General features: G+C 43.5%; 1 protein-coding gene across 1 annotated transcript in view; it reads left to right on the top strand.

Moving 5' to 3' along the window:
* arid2 (AT-rich interactive domain 2) overlaps positions 1-16,250 on the top strand; it is a 37,679-nt gene that overhangs the window by 17,577 nt on the left and 3,852 nt on the right. Inside the window, exons 6-18 of the mRNA XM_071502444.1 lie at positions 2,337-2,555; positions 2,925-2,992; positions 4,108-4,177; positions 4,670-4,920; positions 6,340-6,436; positions 6,564-6,773; positions 7,130-7,294; positions 8,805-8,883; positions 9,054-9,188; positions 10,143-10,363; positions 11,553-14,029; positions 15,904-16,058; positions 16,160-16,250. The exon at positions 16,160-16,250 is cut by the window's right edge and continues 48 nt beyond it. Of these exons, the coding sequence (XP_071358545.1) occupies positions 2,337-2,555; positions 2,925-2,992; positions 4,108-4,177; positions 4,670-4,920; positions 6,340-6,436; positions 6,564-6,773; positions 7,130-7,294; positions 8,805-8,883; positions 9,054-9,188; positions 10,143-10,363; positions 11,553-14,029; positions 15,904-16,058; positions 16,160-16,250 (4,238 nt within the window). The remainder of the gene's footprint in view (positions 1-2,336; positions 2,556-2,924; positions 2,993-4,107; positions 4,178-4,669; positions 4,921-6,339; positions 6,437-6,563; positions 6,774-7,129; positions 7,295-8,804; positions 8,884-9,053; positions 9,189-10,142; positions 10,364-11,552; positions 14,030-15,903; positions 16,059-16,159) is intronic.

The raw sequence follows: 16,250 nt of genomic DNA, 5'->3' as shown, positions 1-16,250 counted from the left end.
TGAAAGATCATCCTCTGAGTAACCACATCATATTTCAAACTAAATATTTTTGTGCAGCCAGCCAAGGCCAACCTCTTGTCTGTTTTTGTCCGACCCCAGCTCACACACACACACACAGTAAATGGGTGCTGTCTATTAGCCTCACAGTGTTGTAGAGCTGACCGCTGAGCTTCTCTTGGAGGTAATTGACTGTCCTGACGGTGATTATTGATGAAGGCAAGGAGGAAGCACTTGTTGGTTTTTCGTTCCACCCGAGTTTAGATTAGAGCCTCCAGCCCTTTAGTCGCAGGCTCTTCTCTCTGACAATCAGCCTGCTGCCTGCTGAGCGACTCCACAGCATGTCCGTGGTGGAAACAGACACATGACACAGTGCTGAACTTAGATTGTGGCTTGTAAGTTTTTATTCTTCACCCAGATGAGTCAGACATTTAATAACACAGTGGTTTTCCCCCAGCGTTTGACTTTGCAGTTGTACTCTTTTTGAAAACTTGTTTTGACTGATGATTCTTTGCTTTGCTGGAGTGGTGTTTTTTGGCATTGGTCACCAAACATTGTCATATCAGAGCTAAAACCACTTATTTTATGATACTGCTGTATAAAGTGTCTGAACAAGCAGGAGGATTTTTGATTACATAAGGGATTGATAGTTAAATCCCTGCATTACACCCCAAATATTGCAGACGGTAGCCTGACTAATACTGGATTTTTGTGGCTGATTGTTTTTTTTGTTGTTTTTTTTCACAACACCCAGGTGAACACACTAATTTTCATCCTTAATCCTGCTCTAAAGTCTTTCAGAGCACACACTGTAGAAAGACCTGTCAGCTGCAGTTCTGGGTGACACTGTGCTCAAGGATGAAAGAGTGAGCTGCCACCCTGAAATAAGTTTCGAAAATACACAATCACTGTGTGTGATATTGAAACATCTGCAATAACTTAATGCTGGTCAGAATAGTTGTCTGGCTGATTTATTGGTCTAGCTCTATTACAGACCTTTTAAAATGACCTCTGTGTGTACCCCAGGCTCTGAATGTAAATGTAACTGTAACACAGTTAGACAGCCAGATGCAAGTTTCTCTGTGTTGGCTTGGCAGGCTCAATGATGGTCAAGTATTTGGCAATAGCTCTGGAAATATTACACTGAGCTCTGCTCTGCCCTTTTGTCGTGTTTTGGTTGTAGACCTGAGCTGAACTTCTACGTCACTCTGCTCAGAAATTCTTGTGTGTCATTTGGCCTGCTGTACACCTGTCCCCTACAGCTCCGTCTCACTGCAGGTGTTGGAGGATGAGCACAGACTGGCAGGTTTTGAATGGAGCTGTTGCTGCTATAATAGCAGCTTGGCTAAATTACATTTGCCTGCACAAACCTTTTCAGCATGGAAATCAAATTCACTCAGTAGGACTCCTCTCTGCTGTGTGATTGGTTTCCAGAGGCAGCAGTCTACAAAAATCCTGCACCAAATTGAAATATCCACTGTATGGGAAAATGACACCTATGCACACACAATGATTGAAAGCAGAAAATCACACCACAGCACTGGGAGGAATCTTCTTTGTCTTTGCGTTTTGACAGACTGGATCATCTGTCACTTAGAGCTGCTGAATAATAACCATCCAAGTCATGATTCTTTCCCCACACAGGGCTCTTTAGTGTTTTGGATTAGACGTGTTAATTATAAAAAGCCACTCACGAAGGTTGACTGAGTCAGAGACAAACACAATTAAATGTTAAAGAACATTCATGTCCCTCAGTTAGACGAGGCACGGCTCATCAAGCTAATCTGAACCAAAGACAGCTTTCACTGAACTGCTTTAAGGCCCCATTTAAAGAAAAAATAAATCTGAGTTGAAGTGGCTGAAGGTGTGCCGCGGCAACAGCAGCACAATGGAGGAACTGGGCTTTTCTCTTTTTCTGCAGCTCTGTGGCTAATTCACACTTTGCACTAGTGGATTTTAAAATCCAAACTCTTGCACACCGTCTGTCTTGTCCTGCTTCATCTCTTCAGGGACACAGTCTCGCCTCTGCCTGTTGTGATGCTGCTTTTCTTAGGTTTGAGCACAAATTACTATATTTGTTTGTCCCCTTTTGAGACATTTGTTTAAGGCCTGTTGTACAAGTATTAAAATATATCAGATTTTTTACATAACCAAACTTAAATGTATGAGCTGCTTGTTTGAAATTGGCATTATGTATATTTTAGTTCAGCCCTGTTTTGGCAACAGATGAAAAATGTGTAAGTGGGTGTCTGACATTTCACTCACCCTGCTGATATTTAAAATGCATATTTTATTGTGTAATATGTGCAGTAACCTTGAAATATTTTTTTTCTCTCCAGACTATCTCCGCCAAAGCTATGGACTGTCCACGGATTTCGTTCCACCGTGTGACTACAATAAACTGGTGCTGTCTCTCCTCTCGGGCCTACCCAACGAAGTGGACTTTGCTGTTAATGTTTGCACTCTACTTTCCAACGAGAGCAAGCACGCCATGCAGCTGGACAAGGACCCCAAACTGGTCATGTTGCTGCTGGCCCACGCCGGCGTCTTCGACGACTGTACGTTTCCAGCCTCAGTCAGATTGCGCTCTTTAGGTCAAATGTTGAACAACCAAGAAAGAAACCTCGTAATATACATAACTTTAAAAAATGGATTCAGTGTGCATGTTGGTAAAACTGCAAAATTCAATTCTTTGATTTGACATGGAGAATTAAAGTTGAACTCATGATCCTTAACTTGATGTAAAGATTATTCTGGGATGAAAACTGTGCAAATGTTTTCCCAGTTTGCTGCCTCCTTTTCTCCCCTCTGTTCTCTGTACTTAGCACCTCTTAATGTAATTTGTTAATAGAGAATGGATGAACAAAGGAAGAGATAGCAAGTAATGCTGAGCTGAACATCCAAACCCTTTTTCTGTACCTCTGTAGCACTAGGCAGCTTCTCCGGGGTATTCGGGACGGACTGGAAGGAGAAAACGACCCGGGACTTTGTCAGGGTAAAGTTTTTTTTGTTTGTTTTGTTTTTGTTTGTTTTTTTTTCATTTGTGTGACCCGTTACTCGTTCAGCAAGTTTTTTTTATGTCCGGTTTGACTGTTAGAGATAGAAATTAAACACTGCTTTCATTAAGAGGCCACAGAGTATCAGTTTCGCTTTTTACAGTGTGAAGTTTGGCAGAAAATGTGATGGTTGCTCCTCACAGAGAAACCTCAGAGCAGTTTTCACTAAGGCGTCGGTACACAGACTGGAGGTCAATTCACTCTGATTTCAGTCCATTTAAGCTGCAAGAGTCAAATCATGACTCAACAATAAAAAGGAAATACTATGTTACATTATTGTTCTGTCTTCAGTCAAGACTCAGGTCTTTTGGCTGTTAGTCCTGAAGCGAGGTCAAAGGTCACACTCAGTGAGAGCAGGTGCCAGTAACTCAAGGACACTTTGTATCTAATGAAAGCAGCTTTACTGTGGGTTATCACAGGGAAGAGTGGCCTTCTACTCACACTGTCTTAAAAATGTGGTTTTCATGATTATGTGAAAAAGTGTTTTAAGTTCCTAGAAAGAGTAGAGCTGAAACAGGTGTTCACTTCATCATTGAGTCAACCCACAGAAAATTAGATGTCAACAACTTTGATTTACACAGTCTTGCTGCAGAAAATGCCAAAATTTAATTGGTGTCAGCCTCTAAACTGTGAATATTCTCATGGTTTTTTAGTCTTCAGTGATAGTAAATTGAATATTTTTATGCCCTGAACTGTCCTCTGGACAAAACCAGCAATTTCAATATGTCAGATGGAAAAATGTAGCAGGCTTTTTTCACTGTTATTGGACATTATATGGACCAAATCGAAAAAGTTATCAGCTTATTCCACAACAGACATGATTTTTTTTGTTGCAGCCCTAATTATGATACTGACACTTCTGCCATATAAAGGTTATATAATGAAAGTGCTTACCAGGCAGAAAGCTGATAACCTAACTAACCTAAGTTTCATGGATTTTGTTTGGTTGTCGTGCAGTGGTAACTTGATTAGTTAATTGGGTCTGTTAATGTGTTTGTCTGATTTAAAGCTGCCTCATTTGACTGTAACTGATTTAACATCTGTGCTTCTGCAGTTCTGGAAAGAGGTAGTGGAGGACGCTGAAGTCAGGGAGCTGATCTGGGACAAGAGCAGCCCAGCACAAGGTAAACACGATTTTTGGTTGAGGCCAGAGAAAGCAATACAAGGGTACACTCCTGTATGCTCCCAGGGTGTCTTTATTGACACCTGAAAGGCAGTGACATGCTCAAGTGGACAGACTTTAGTTTACTCTGACTTCATTTTCAGTTTTTCTGGTGTTCTATCTATGAGTGAGAAGTGGGATGTGTTTTGTCTTTACCTCAGTACTAGAAGTTCCCACTTAGTATTTCACATTTTCTTTTACCAAAGAGTTTTGACAATGAATGAAAGTGAAGATCACACAGAATGAAACAAAGGTAGATGAAATAAATCATTTCCATTCATTTTTGGAAGCACAAGTTCTTAAATGACAATTCAATTCAGAAAATATATTTCAGAAACAACGATTAGGTTATATGTGATCCTGAAAGTTAAAGCTGGTATCCCTGTAGAACAACATGTGCTAACACCTTCATCTGGCGCGGAGCTCTAAACCGTCCCTCCCCTCCTCTCTGCAGATGGTACGTCGTGTGAGGAGCGCTGGCAGAGCCTCTTCCACCCGCCGCGGAACCCAGGTATCAGTGACATGGAGGCCCAGCGGGTGCTGCAGATTGCCGTTATCCTGCGAAACCTCTCCTTCGAGGAGGCCAACGTCAAGCTGCTGGCGGCCAACCGAACGTGCCTGCGCTTCCTTTTGCTCTGTGCCCACTGTAACCTCATCTCACTCCGACAGCTCGGACTGGACACGTTGGGCAACGTGGCTGCCGAGGTGGGTCCGGTTTTGTATTTGGACAGAGTCAGTAATGTTGTTCAGTGCCAAAACTGTTTGCCAAATATAACGAGCATGACTTAAAAATTGATGTTATGGATTTGGGTCAGTTCAGTAATGTAGTAAAAGTGAGCTGCCTGAGGAAGACTTGTATTCAGATATAGGTTACTGTGACACATTAAACTGTCTTGTGTTTAGCCACGATCTGCTGCGACGAGTCAGTTCAGTTCATCTACAATATCGGTGTCATTTAAGAGAAAAAAAAATTTAACTATTATTCATTTCAGTGGTCTGAACAGATCTACTCTGTTGTTGAATAAGCCCCTCCTCTATGTAGCATATTGTTCAATCACAGCATAGCAACAGTAACTAGGCACAGCAGGTGTGTCAAGCTTTGATTTTCTCCAGGTGTTGAAGTGCCATACATTAGGCTGAGAAATACTTGGTATTTGAAGAGCTGTGTGGTGTTATTTTCTTCTACTTCTTGTTATTTTTCTGGTTTTTTTTTTTTTTTTTTGGTAGCATGTGTGATGAGGCCAAGGAACTCATCATTAGCTACTGCCACAGCAACTGCACTCAGTTTGTGGGGTTGCAGTTTATGCTAAAAACCAGTATGCGGAGCTAACATTAGCTTAATTAAATAGCTAATTAACTAGCAAAATCAATTAGTGGTGAAGTGATTAGTTACTATTCAGAAACAGACAGATCTGCTGGGTTTATTTGGGGCAGAGCGGTGGTATGTTTAGAAACTCAATCAACTGTAGCTGTGGCTACTGTTTTCCTGTGAAATGAGGACTACAGCTGTCAGATGGTGAGCTCTGCCACTTACAGTCTGTTTTTTAGATTATTATTCACATATTAACTCAACCAAGGTCAATTATCATGTTTTTCATATGTCCATTATCAGTTATTGACATATACTGAACTCAGACCAAGCCTTCAAAAATACAAAGAAATGAGGAATGTTGGTGAAATATTGGCTTCAGTTTTAGTATAACATTTAATGGTATGAGATGCATGTAAATGAGGCTACGTCTATTTTTAGAAACTCTGTGCAGAGTCCCTGATACAATCAGTTAAGCCTTTGATGTCATTAATTGGATGGTTGGGTTTAGGACACTTTACACATTCTACAGATATGATACTGCAAAGCTGTGTCATGTGTTAATGTAAATATACTGAACAAAAATATAAACGCAACACAAAGAGGGTTTATGTCTCTAAAATTTTGTTCACAAATATGATTAAATCCATGATAGTGTGACAAGAAGATGAAATAAAAGGTCACTTAAAAATGGGCAGTTTTATTTTGAAAAAAGACATTTATTAGGCACTGAACTATGCAATTCTAGGGTTAGTATTTTGATCCACTTGCTGGACGGTGGGATCACTGAATAAACCTTGTTTGACTCGTTTTAGCTCCAGCTGGATCCCGTTGACTTTCGGACGACTCATCTGATCTTTCACACCATCACCAAATGCTTGATGTCCAGGGACAGGTTCCTCAAAATGAGAGGTGAGTCAAACTGTGGGATCAATATGATGAATATTTAGTAAGTTTGCTTTTTTGACTGTTAATGTCATGATAATATATGAAGCATCTTATGATAAACATGTCTGTGTATTTCCGTGTCTGTCCTTAGCCATGGAGATCCTGGGCAACCTCAGTAAGGCAGAGGACAATGGTGTGCTGATCTGTGAGTACGTGGACCAGGACTCGTACAGGGAGGTAATGATGCTCCTCACCCTGCCTGACCTCATGCTCCTCATGGCCTCCTTGGAGGTGCTGTACCTGTTGGCTCAGCTGGGAGAGGTTCCCTGCAGCAAGATCGCCTCTGTTGACCACAGCATAGGTATGAATGTTTAAAAAGAAAAGAAATCGTGGAAATTTACTTTGCTTCTTTTTTTTTTTTAAATTTTGATTCATTCCAGTTCGTTCTTCTTTATAAGTGAATCCAGAGCTTGAAATCCGATGTCACATGGGCTTAGTTGTGTTTTGTTAACTTGTCTGCCAAGTTCTCTCACGCTAGTCTTTCCATTCATGAGTAACTGGCTCAAATGACAGTGTATTTCCTTCAACCTTGAAATCTTTAATGAGTGTTTCCTCTGGTTTGAATTGCATTCTCTGCTAAATGGCTAAAATGTTACTGTGCTGTCCTCTGTGCTGATCCTTGTATGTTTTCTTCTTCCACTTTCTCTCTCCGGTCAGACCTGTTAGTACGATTAGTATCGGTTGACCTTCACACATTTGGACCTGACGCCCTAACAGCTGTGCGGTTGATCGAGCATCAGGCCAACGCTGACCAGGCAGCCGAGGTTCGACCACAGCTGGTAGAGCAGGTACCTGCAGCCGTGCAGGGAGCACCAGCCCCTGGTGAGTGTCTGTGCACCTCCTCCATCAGTCAGTCAGACACAGTCTCTGACACTGGGTGTAACCTGTGCCTCTTGATTGGAAAACTGAACCTGCAGCTCCCTGATAGGCAAACAAGAAAACTCTGCTTTGCTTTCATGTGAGTCAGATGAAGAGCTGAACAATTTAAATGTTCAGGTGCTGAGTTCTGCTCACTGTTCAACCATCAAAGGTCAATTTTAGCCTGGTTAAGTGAATTTCTTGTGTCAGCTTTGAAAACAGGTAAACGGAATAAACGCAGCTTTAGATTTTATTTTCCCAAACCATTAGGGTCAACTGGGAATTTTCAGGATACAGCATCTTAAAACAATGTGCTATATAATACTACTATATAATATACCTTTGTTTTCATGGCAGCTCTCAGGTAGCAGGGCTGTAGGGGTGTTTTTATGCAAATAAGATTGAATAGGCAATGTAAATAAGGAGAATGACTACAAAGCAACATGCAACAATAAATCCACAGGAGACTGGTGTGGCACGTTGTGAAACATGGTATTCAGAGTGAAGGTAACAGAGAAACCCCCACTGACATCAGCTGTATTTTTGACTGAGATGAGCTTTTGACAACCTGAACTGAAAATACAGCCGAGCAGCTTCACCTCGATTAACCCAACAAAAGTTTCTCCTGTTCTAGCACAAATCAGTTCAACACACAGCAACACACAAAGGTCTGTATTTGACTCTACGTCTGTATATTTTGAGCCCAGAGAGACAGAGCTACTGGTTTAACAGTAAATAATGTGTAGGTACAGTTTACAATGATTCACTTACACCTGACAAACTCACCTGTTGCTGAGCCACATGATATTCCAACATGGCTGCACTGCATCCTGCACTAAACTGTGTTTACAGGCTTGTTCTGTTCTTTTCCTGCGAAGTATTTAATGTTTACACCCTTTTATTTTGCTACTGTGGATAATCTGCTTGGAATTTTTGTGGTTAAAAAATGAACAGGTTTTTTAAATTATCATTTACATCGTTCAATAATAAGCACAAGTTTCTGATCTGTCTGTGATGACACGTGAATTTGCAGTGGTTCAAAAAAAAAAAAAAAATAGTGTACAGTTATTTGTAGGAGATGATGACAAGACCACCAAGAAAATTCACACCTGTTGGGTTTCAAATTATGTTGTTTTTCCTGAACCTGTGAACAGGTGGAAAAAAAAAAAAAAAAAACAGCTCTCCACATTTCTCACAGTACTGTGTGAATTAACAGGTGACCGCTGGTGGGACATAAACCCACCTCAACTTGGAAGTGTCATCCCAGAGCTGTCAGTGGCCACTAATGCAAAGTTATTAGTGTTGTGACATCTAGTGGACAGCCTGGGGAGCACTTCAGACTTGACATTTATTCAATCAATAGACAATGCTTTTGTTTTGCTTTGCCGTCTGTCAAATCAATTATACCGAGGACTTTTGTTTTCTTTTTTTTTTTTTTTTAACTTAAACATTTCTTTTCTTTCTGTCTCCTCAGTTACAAGGGTCCCAGTTCAATCCACTCAACCACCACCTGGTATTGTTGAACTAGATGGGGAAAAATTCACACTGCAGTGGTAAGACTAATTAACCTGTAGACATCTCCAGTGACAATGTAACTGAAAAAAATACATGTCTCTTTAGGATTTCCCTTTTACTTATCCACCATTGTGTCTGTATTTAATTTCAGCATCTTTTTTTTCTTGCATACTAACCTCTCTGTCTGTGGTTTCTGCTTCTCCAACAGGCTAAACGCACACTTTGAGACGAACCCTGAGGGCTCTGTGTCTCGATCAGAAATGTACTCTGAGTACCTGGCCACGTGCAGTAAAATGGGACGAAGCAACATCTTGAACTCCACTGGCTTCCTCAAATGTCTTCGGTCAGTCCCCTCTCCTCATCTGTCTGATGCTTTTATGTTCCACCAGCACAGGACTGAGTAACCTAAACTATATATTACTGCTAACACGCTGAAGGTATTTTTCTGCTGTTTGTCTTTGCTGAGGAGCTTTAACAAAGCATAGCTGTATTGAGCTTTTTTGAATTTTAATGGTGATCCTTCAAAAAAGATACCAGCAAATGTTAAAGGAAGGAAATCAGTTCAAGTTCTACAGATTCTCATTAAATCATTTTAGGTTGCTTATATACATTTCTTAGAATTAGAGCTGAACGATTAATCACAGTATTGTCGAAATTGCAATATCAATAAGCTGCAGTTTTGGGGTTTTTTTTTTTGGTTTTTTTGTTTTTTCACAAATCGTAAAATGTGTCACAACATACATTTAAAAACATGAAGCATTGTGGTTCTACAGAGACATCCTGCCCCAAACCATGTTCTCCAGATGTAAGGGAACATGCTTGTTTGTTTCAGACTCCAGCAAAAAGCACAGCATATATATATATATATATATATATATATATATATATATATATATATATATATATATATATATATATATATATATATATATATACATACACACACACACACACACACACACACACACACACACACACACACACACACATACATACACACACACACACACACACACACACACACACACACACACACACACCCCAAATGAAATGCAAAATGACCATTCCCACTAAAGTTTGACTCATATTTCTTCTTGACATTGTGTACTAACTACTGGCTTTCATGGCAAAATGGAAAGACCTACATTTTCATAGATTGAGGAGCTGAATTTGTTGAAAAATGTGGACTAAAAATGTTAGTAAATGTAATGTCAGTAAATCCACATTTTGAGTTTATCATTTAAACTTATCAGCTTTCCCCTTTGTGACAATCCTCTACCTGCCTCCACCGCCACAGCACTGTGTTCCCCAACCACACGATGCGGCGACAAGAGGAGCCCAAGGCCAACGGCCAGGTTCAGATCCTTCTGGTAGGGCTGAGGCGGAGGTCAATCCCCCTGCCCATCCAGCTGTACTACCAGCAGCCGCAGCAGCAACAGCAGCAAAGTCCGGCAGCAGCTCCTCCACCTCCAGCAGCCCGACATGAAGCACCTGGAGACCCTCAGGCCCCGCCTCCAGGTAGAACTTGTAGAATTAATCAATCAAATGTGCGTTCTTTCATTTACTTTCTCTTTGGAGTGTAAGCGACTGTTGTAGCTACAAAGTTAAAATGTTACACATGAGACTGTGAATAAATTAAAGTTGCATGCACCGGGTTTTGTTTAGTCATCCAAGATGCTGACTCTGATCCTCCTCTGGCTGCGTTCTGAAACACAACGACACACGATGCATTTAGTTAATCAGACATACAGGGGCCAAATGTCAGGAGCTGAAGCACTATGGAAGAAAAGGAAAGGTACTTCAGAAAAGTGATACTGTGGAGAAGGATGCTGGCAGTCTGACAGAAAGAGCAGGGCTGGTACCGCTGGGACCAAGATGGTTGAACTAATTACAAAGGCAAACATATTGAGAAAATGATCAAAGGAAAAGAAGTTAGTTGGAGGAGCTTTTGGGGGGAAATTGAAAAGGAAGCAGCTAAGCTGTATCACTTTTCATGAAACTGAACACGGAGAACATTTGGTTGTGGTGTGTTATTATGTTATGTAATAATTCTGAATATCTGGGAGAATATTTTTCTTTTTGCTACATCTCAAATATATTAAAGAAAAGTAAAACCTGCAGGACCCAGGCCGTCCTGTGACTATATATCTAACTGCTTTGGGGACATTGTGATTACTCACTGTGGCTGAAGAATCACATGAACATCATAATCATTTTATTTTCTATTGAATAGAGCAACAAGTCAACCAAGCTCACCAAATGTGACCTGCTTAGGCCTCATTAAGGGAATGATGTGAATTAACAGAGACAACCTCCTTGGCATTAATTAAGAGTCACTGGTGCAGTAGTAAAATCTTCAGTCTAATTCCTGGTTTTTAAATATTTCATAGCCTGATGTTTTTGCTCATCTACCAGTCGTGTTGGTGAAGACTAATGCATGATGCCATAACCATGTTGGGTAGTTCTATTTATTGGCTCCGTCTGTTACTGTTGAAGCTCTGACACATAATGTACATTCATTTACATAATCACATTAAATTGTCTGATACAGGAAGCAGCGTTGATTGTTCATACATCACATGTTAAATTAAGCCTGTCATTACAAACAGGAAGTATCTGACATCACATCATGGTTTTGTTAGTGGCTTGATGGTGACTTTAGAAACTTACCAGACCTGAGCAGTTTTCTCTGTAAATCTGTTCCCAGGTTTACCTCCCGGGCATCCCATTCTTGGACCCCAGTTTGTCCGGCCCACAGGCCCCAGCCTCAGCACCGGTGGTGCCACCCCATCCATGGCCTTGACTGCACAGGAACCTCCCCATGCAAACCACCCGACTGTTTCTCGTCACCCGGTGCCCCCACAGGTGCCTCCGCAGTTACCACCAAATCCTCTGGCAGCTGTGCAGCAACAGCAGCAGCAGGTCCGACCTGGTCCAGTGGTCCAGATTCCGACATCGGCACCAGCCACCCAGAACCACAGCCCCCAGAACCCCACTGCTCCACCTGCGGCTCAGCAGCAACAGCAACACTCCCCAATGCTCCCCACAGGGACCCCAGTTACGCTATTTCAGCAGGTACCGCAGGGCCACATCCTTACCGCCAGGGTACAAGGAGTGTGCCCTCCGATCACCCAACATCCTCCCCTGCCTCAAACCCCTCCCCTGTCGGGGCCTCAGGGTGGAGCTCCCCAGGTAGAGCCTCAGTGTGTTGCTGCAACATCGGCACCCTGCTCTTCCACCCAGGTGGGGAGTGGTCAGGCGTTAAGCATCATGGGTGTGCCCAACTCCCAGGGGTCACGTGTCGCATTTCAGAATATCGCCCCCAAACCAGCGCCAAACCAGTCAGGGGGACCAGCAGCCACAATACCCACTCCCAACCAGCAGCCTCAGCCTCAGCAGCAGGCGCAGAGTGTAGTAATAGTCAGCCCCAACCCCCAGCAGAGCCCAGCCTACACCCCCGCCATACACCAGATTGTTCTTGCCAACCCCTCCGCCATTCCCGGTGCCCAGACTATCCAGATAGCAGGGCAGCCTGGAGCTGCTTCCAGCTCCTGCCCGCCTCCTGCCTCTCACTCCAATACCCAGGTCCAGCCCAATCAAACTGTCAGCCACGCACTGTCCATGAAACGGCATCAACAGCAGCAGCATCAACAACAACAACAACAACAGCAGCATCAACAGCAGCCACCGCTCCAAATCATTTCCCAAACTCCTCCCTCTCAGCCTACCTCCACTGAGTCCAGCTTGATCAAACAGCTACTGCTTCCAAAGCGAGGGCCTTCCACGCCGGGAGGAAAGCTCATCTTGCCCGCTCCGCAGGTGCCCCCTCCCAACAGCACGATAGCCTCTAGTCCACAGGTCATCTACCAGGCAGGCTACAGCACGCAGAATCCCTCTCCTCAGCCTCAGCAGCTCAATGTGCAGCTGGTTCCCGGCCAGCTTCCTGCTGCGGGAGCTCCAGCCCTCCAGACGGTCCAGCTCTTGCCAGGTCAACTCATTTCCACAAGTAACCCAGGGGCAGCTACCATCATCCAGGGCCCCACGGCAGCTGGACAAGTCACATTCACCGTGGTCCCCAACACTGGCTTCACCACCTCTACTGCTGCTGTTGCTGCTGTCAGCCAGGGCGCTGTGGCTCCCGTCGTTCCCCCTCCTCCATTCTCTACTGGAACGGTGCCCCACCACACCCCAGCAGCCCCGCCACCACCGCCACCACCACTGCCAGCGCCCCTCAGAGGAGACAAGATCATTTGTCAAAAGGAGGAGGAGGCTAAGGACGCTACGGGGCTGCACATCCATGAGAGGAAGATAGAGGTGATGGAGAACTCGTCTTTGGCAGAAGGAGACTCAAATGGCAAAACCAGTAACGGCGACGTTGCGGCAGGTGCGAAGCTGCTTAATGGTCGGAAGTGCATGGAGTCTAATCTACCTCCATACCACTCAGGGAACAGCCAGGGGGCACTCAATGGCCCGGCTACGGAGAGTCACCCTGCTAATGGGAAGCAGGCTCTCTCCCCCGGCCTGAGCACCCCTCTGGAGGGCAACCCCGACCCTAAAAAGACTTTAGTCAACGGAGTGTGTGACTTTGATCGGGGTGACAGTGGTGGCAACTTTAACAAAAACATTCCAAATCACATTGCTTCCAAACAGTACTTGGGGAACGGGGAGGTTGGCCCCTCTGAAAAGAGTCATGGCTCAGACCCCCCTCTCCCTAGTCCTTCTCCCCCCCAGCAGGACACTGCCAAAGCCCAGCAGGCTGAGCGCCTGGCCAATGGACCCCAGGCAGTAGGCAATAGGCTTCCCTCGGAATTAACCAATGGACCTTTGGGGCCGGGCCACGCTTTGCTAAGACAGCAACTGCTCCCCAACTCCTCCCTCCCCTCCACTGTTACTGTTACCTCCCAGAGTCTTGCTGCCTCTCCTGCAAACGGAGTGGCCTCTGAGGTTCGAGGTCTTAAGAGGCCGGCTGAGAACGAGGACCGCAGTGCAGCGGCAGCATCCTCTGGGATCCCAAATAAAGTGGGAGTGCGGATCATCACCATCAGTGACCCCAACAACGCCGGCAGCAGTGCCACCATGGTGGCAGTGCCAGCAGGAACAGACCCAAGCACAGTAGCCAAAGTAGCAATAGAGAATGCCACTCAGCAGAGGAACTGCTCACCCACAGAGGCAGCTGGCTCAACGGTGAGTCACTGTAGGGTCATGTGACTTGATGTCAACTCTGACACAATATATGTATCACATGCCCCTCACAGACATAGGAGTATTTCATCAATTCCTGTTTTAGTTAAAGGTATCCTAAACAAACACAGCTTTATTTACACTAAAACACATTATATGTGCCATTCACAGCCTAGCAACAAGTCAGGGACACCTACTGCAAAACATGCTAAGCATTTTTTCTGTTATTTTCTTAAACTTGCATTGTGGCATTTTAATATTTTTATTCTTTTCTTGCATGAAGTAAAAGGTCTCTTCATGTTTTAACAGCTCAGTTTGATTTTAGACATTTTACACATGACTCTAAAACAAACATTAGCATTAATTGGACACATTTATCTTGTAGCTCTAATCTGTGGTCTTGTTCTGTGGTATTAGCTGAGATACAGCCACTATTTGACACTCAGTAAGGGTACATTGCCACTATATAGAACATACCGTGACTTCAGATCTGTTCTCCAGTACGGAGCAGAAACAGCTCTTTGCTCTCTCACTTCAGTGCCTCCTGTCTTATTGTCTTGCTGGTTTCTTCAGCTGTAGAACAGAACAAGTTAAATCTACAGAGGCATTCATGTGGGAGATACCATACAGGACACTAAAATGAGCGCCGTGGGTAAAAAATTACACTAAAACACTATGGCCTACGTCAAGCCCATGATTATGAGTTGCATGCGTGTCCCTGTGTACCTGCTGGCAGAGCAGACAGCTCATCAAAACATTACTCTACACTGCCACTGGCGGTCCGAGACTCAGAGTGAGTGTATTTTTAATGTGGTTCCTGTGTTTGATTCTGAAATAAAACAGTTATGTAACAGAGTTGAAGTGGCACATTATGTACTAGATGTGTAATATTTTAGTGTCAGGCCACAGGCTTAGTCTGTAAGTCTGAGTGTGACAGTAACTTAAAAATGTTGTGCAGTAAGGAGAGGGACATGTTATTACTCTGTTTGCTCTGTGCCTATGTGTGAGTAGAACAATGTATTTAACTAATAGTTTTTAAAGCTGTGACTCTGTTGACTGTTGTGAGGCTGGTGTATGCTACACTGATCTATTATTACGTTCTTGTTATGACACAGGCTTTGTGTAAATCATAAAGCTGATAACCTGTGTCAATCAGCAAGTGAAGTAAATGTGCATTTGCATGTGAAATTCCTTTCCACAGAATTTTGCGTTCAATATAATGTCTGTTACATAACAGGACTTCTGCTATGAGGAACGTGAGCTTATGGAGATGTGTTGCCTTTTTGCACAGCTGGAAATCTAAGAGAAAGTCGGCTGTTTAATGTTAAGAGTCTAATTTCCTCTTTATTTCTGTGATTCTTGATGCAGTCCAGCAGATAAGCTTCAAAATCAATCATATGTCTGTGAGAAAGTGTAATTTTCAGAACAAGAACAGACAAATAAAAACAAAAAAAATAAAACCAGCAGCAGCAATAAATATGCACTGGGCACAACACTTGGTGTCATGGTGGCTGGAAGGTTTCAGGTGTGATGAGTCTGGAGGTTAAGAAGGTGAGACCAGTTAAGACCATGTGGCTCTCACTGATACCCACCTCCTATAGTAAAGCAGCTGAGAGAACAACTTCTGCCAGTAGACAGGCCACGGTTACATCTCAGTCAACAAGACCTGTCTAATGTCACACCATCTTATTTATCATAAAAATCATAAATACTGTCAGGAGAAAAAAAACAACATAATTCTTCTAATGTGTGTGTAAGACCTCAGTTAATATCCTGTTTTTATTTATAACTTTGACTTTATGCCAACCTCCACTGTCTATCGGGAATATGTGGTAATTAGTATTTATTTGCTTTTTTCTAATGCCTCTGCCCCACAGCCGACCGTAACCCCATCCCCGCCCCCTGTTTCCCAGCCTGCACCAGCGGGTAACCACAACCTTCACCACCCAGCACAGCAAACCTCTGCAGCGCCACCAGAGCAAATCAGGAAAGCAGGGCAGAACTTCAAGTGTCTGTGGCAGTCCTGTAAACGGTACGTGTTGGTGCAGCATGCGCAGGTTGTTTCTCGTTCTTAATTAACCTCAGTAGAGCCACTGTCGAGATTCTGCTGATTGGCTCCTGTTTGTTCTCTAGGTGGTTTGAAACGCCATCTCAGGTGTTTTACCACGCAGCAACGCAACACGGTGGAAAGGATGTGTACGGAGGCCACTGTCTGTGGGAAGGA

The sequence above is a fragment of the Trachinotus anak genome, unplaced genomic scaffold (genome assembly GCF_046630095.1).
Source record: "Trachinotus anak isolate AG129_WGS33_773 ecotype Australia unplaced genomic scaffold, CSIRO_AGI_Tana_v1 ptg000018l, whole genome shotgun sequence".
In the NCBI taxonomy this organism is placed as follows: domain Eukaryota; kingdom Metazoa; phylum Chordata; class Actinopteri; order Carangiformes; family Carangidae; genus Trachinotus; species Trachinotus anak.
Note: the sequence above shows the minus strand (reverse complement) of the source record. Positions and strands in the feature narration are given on the sequence as shown.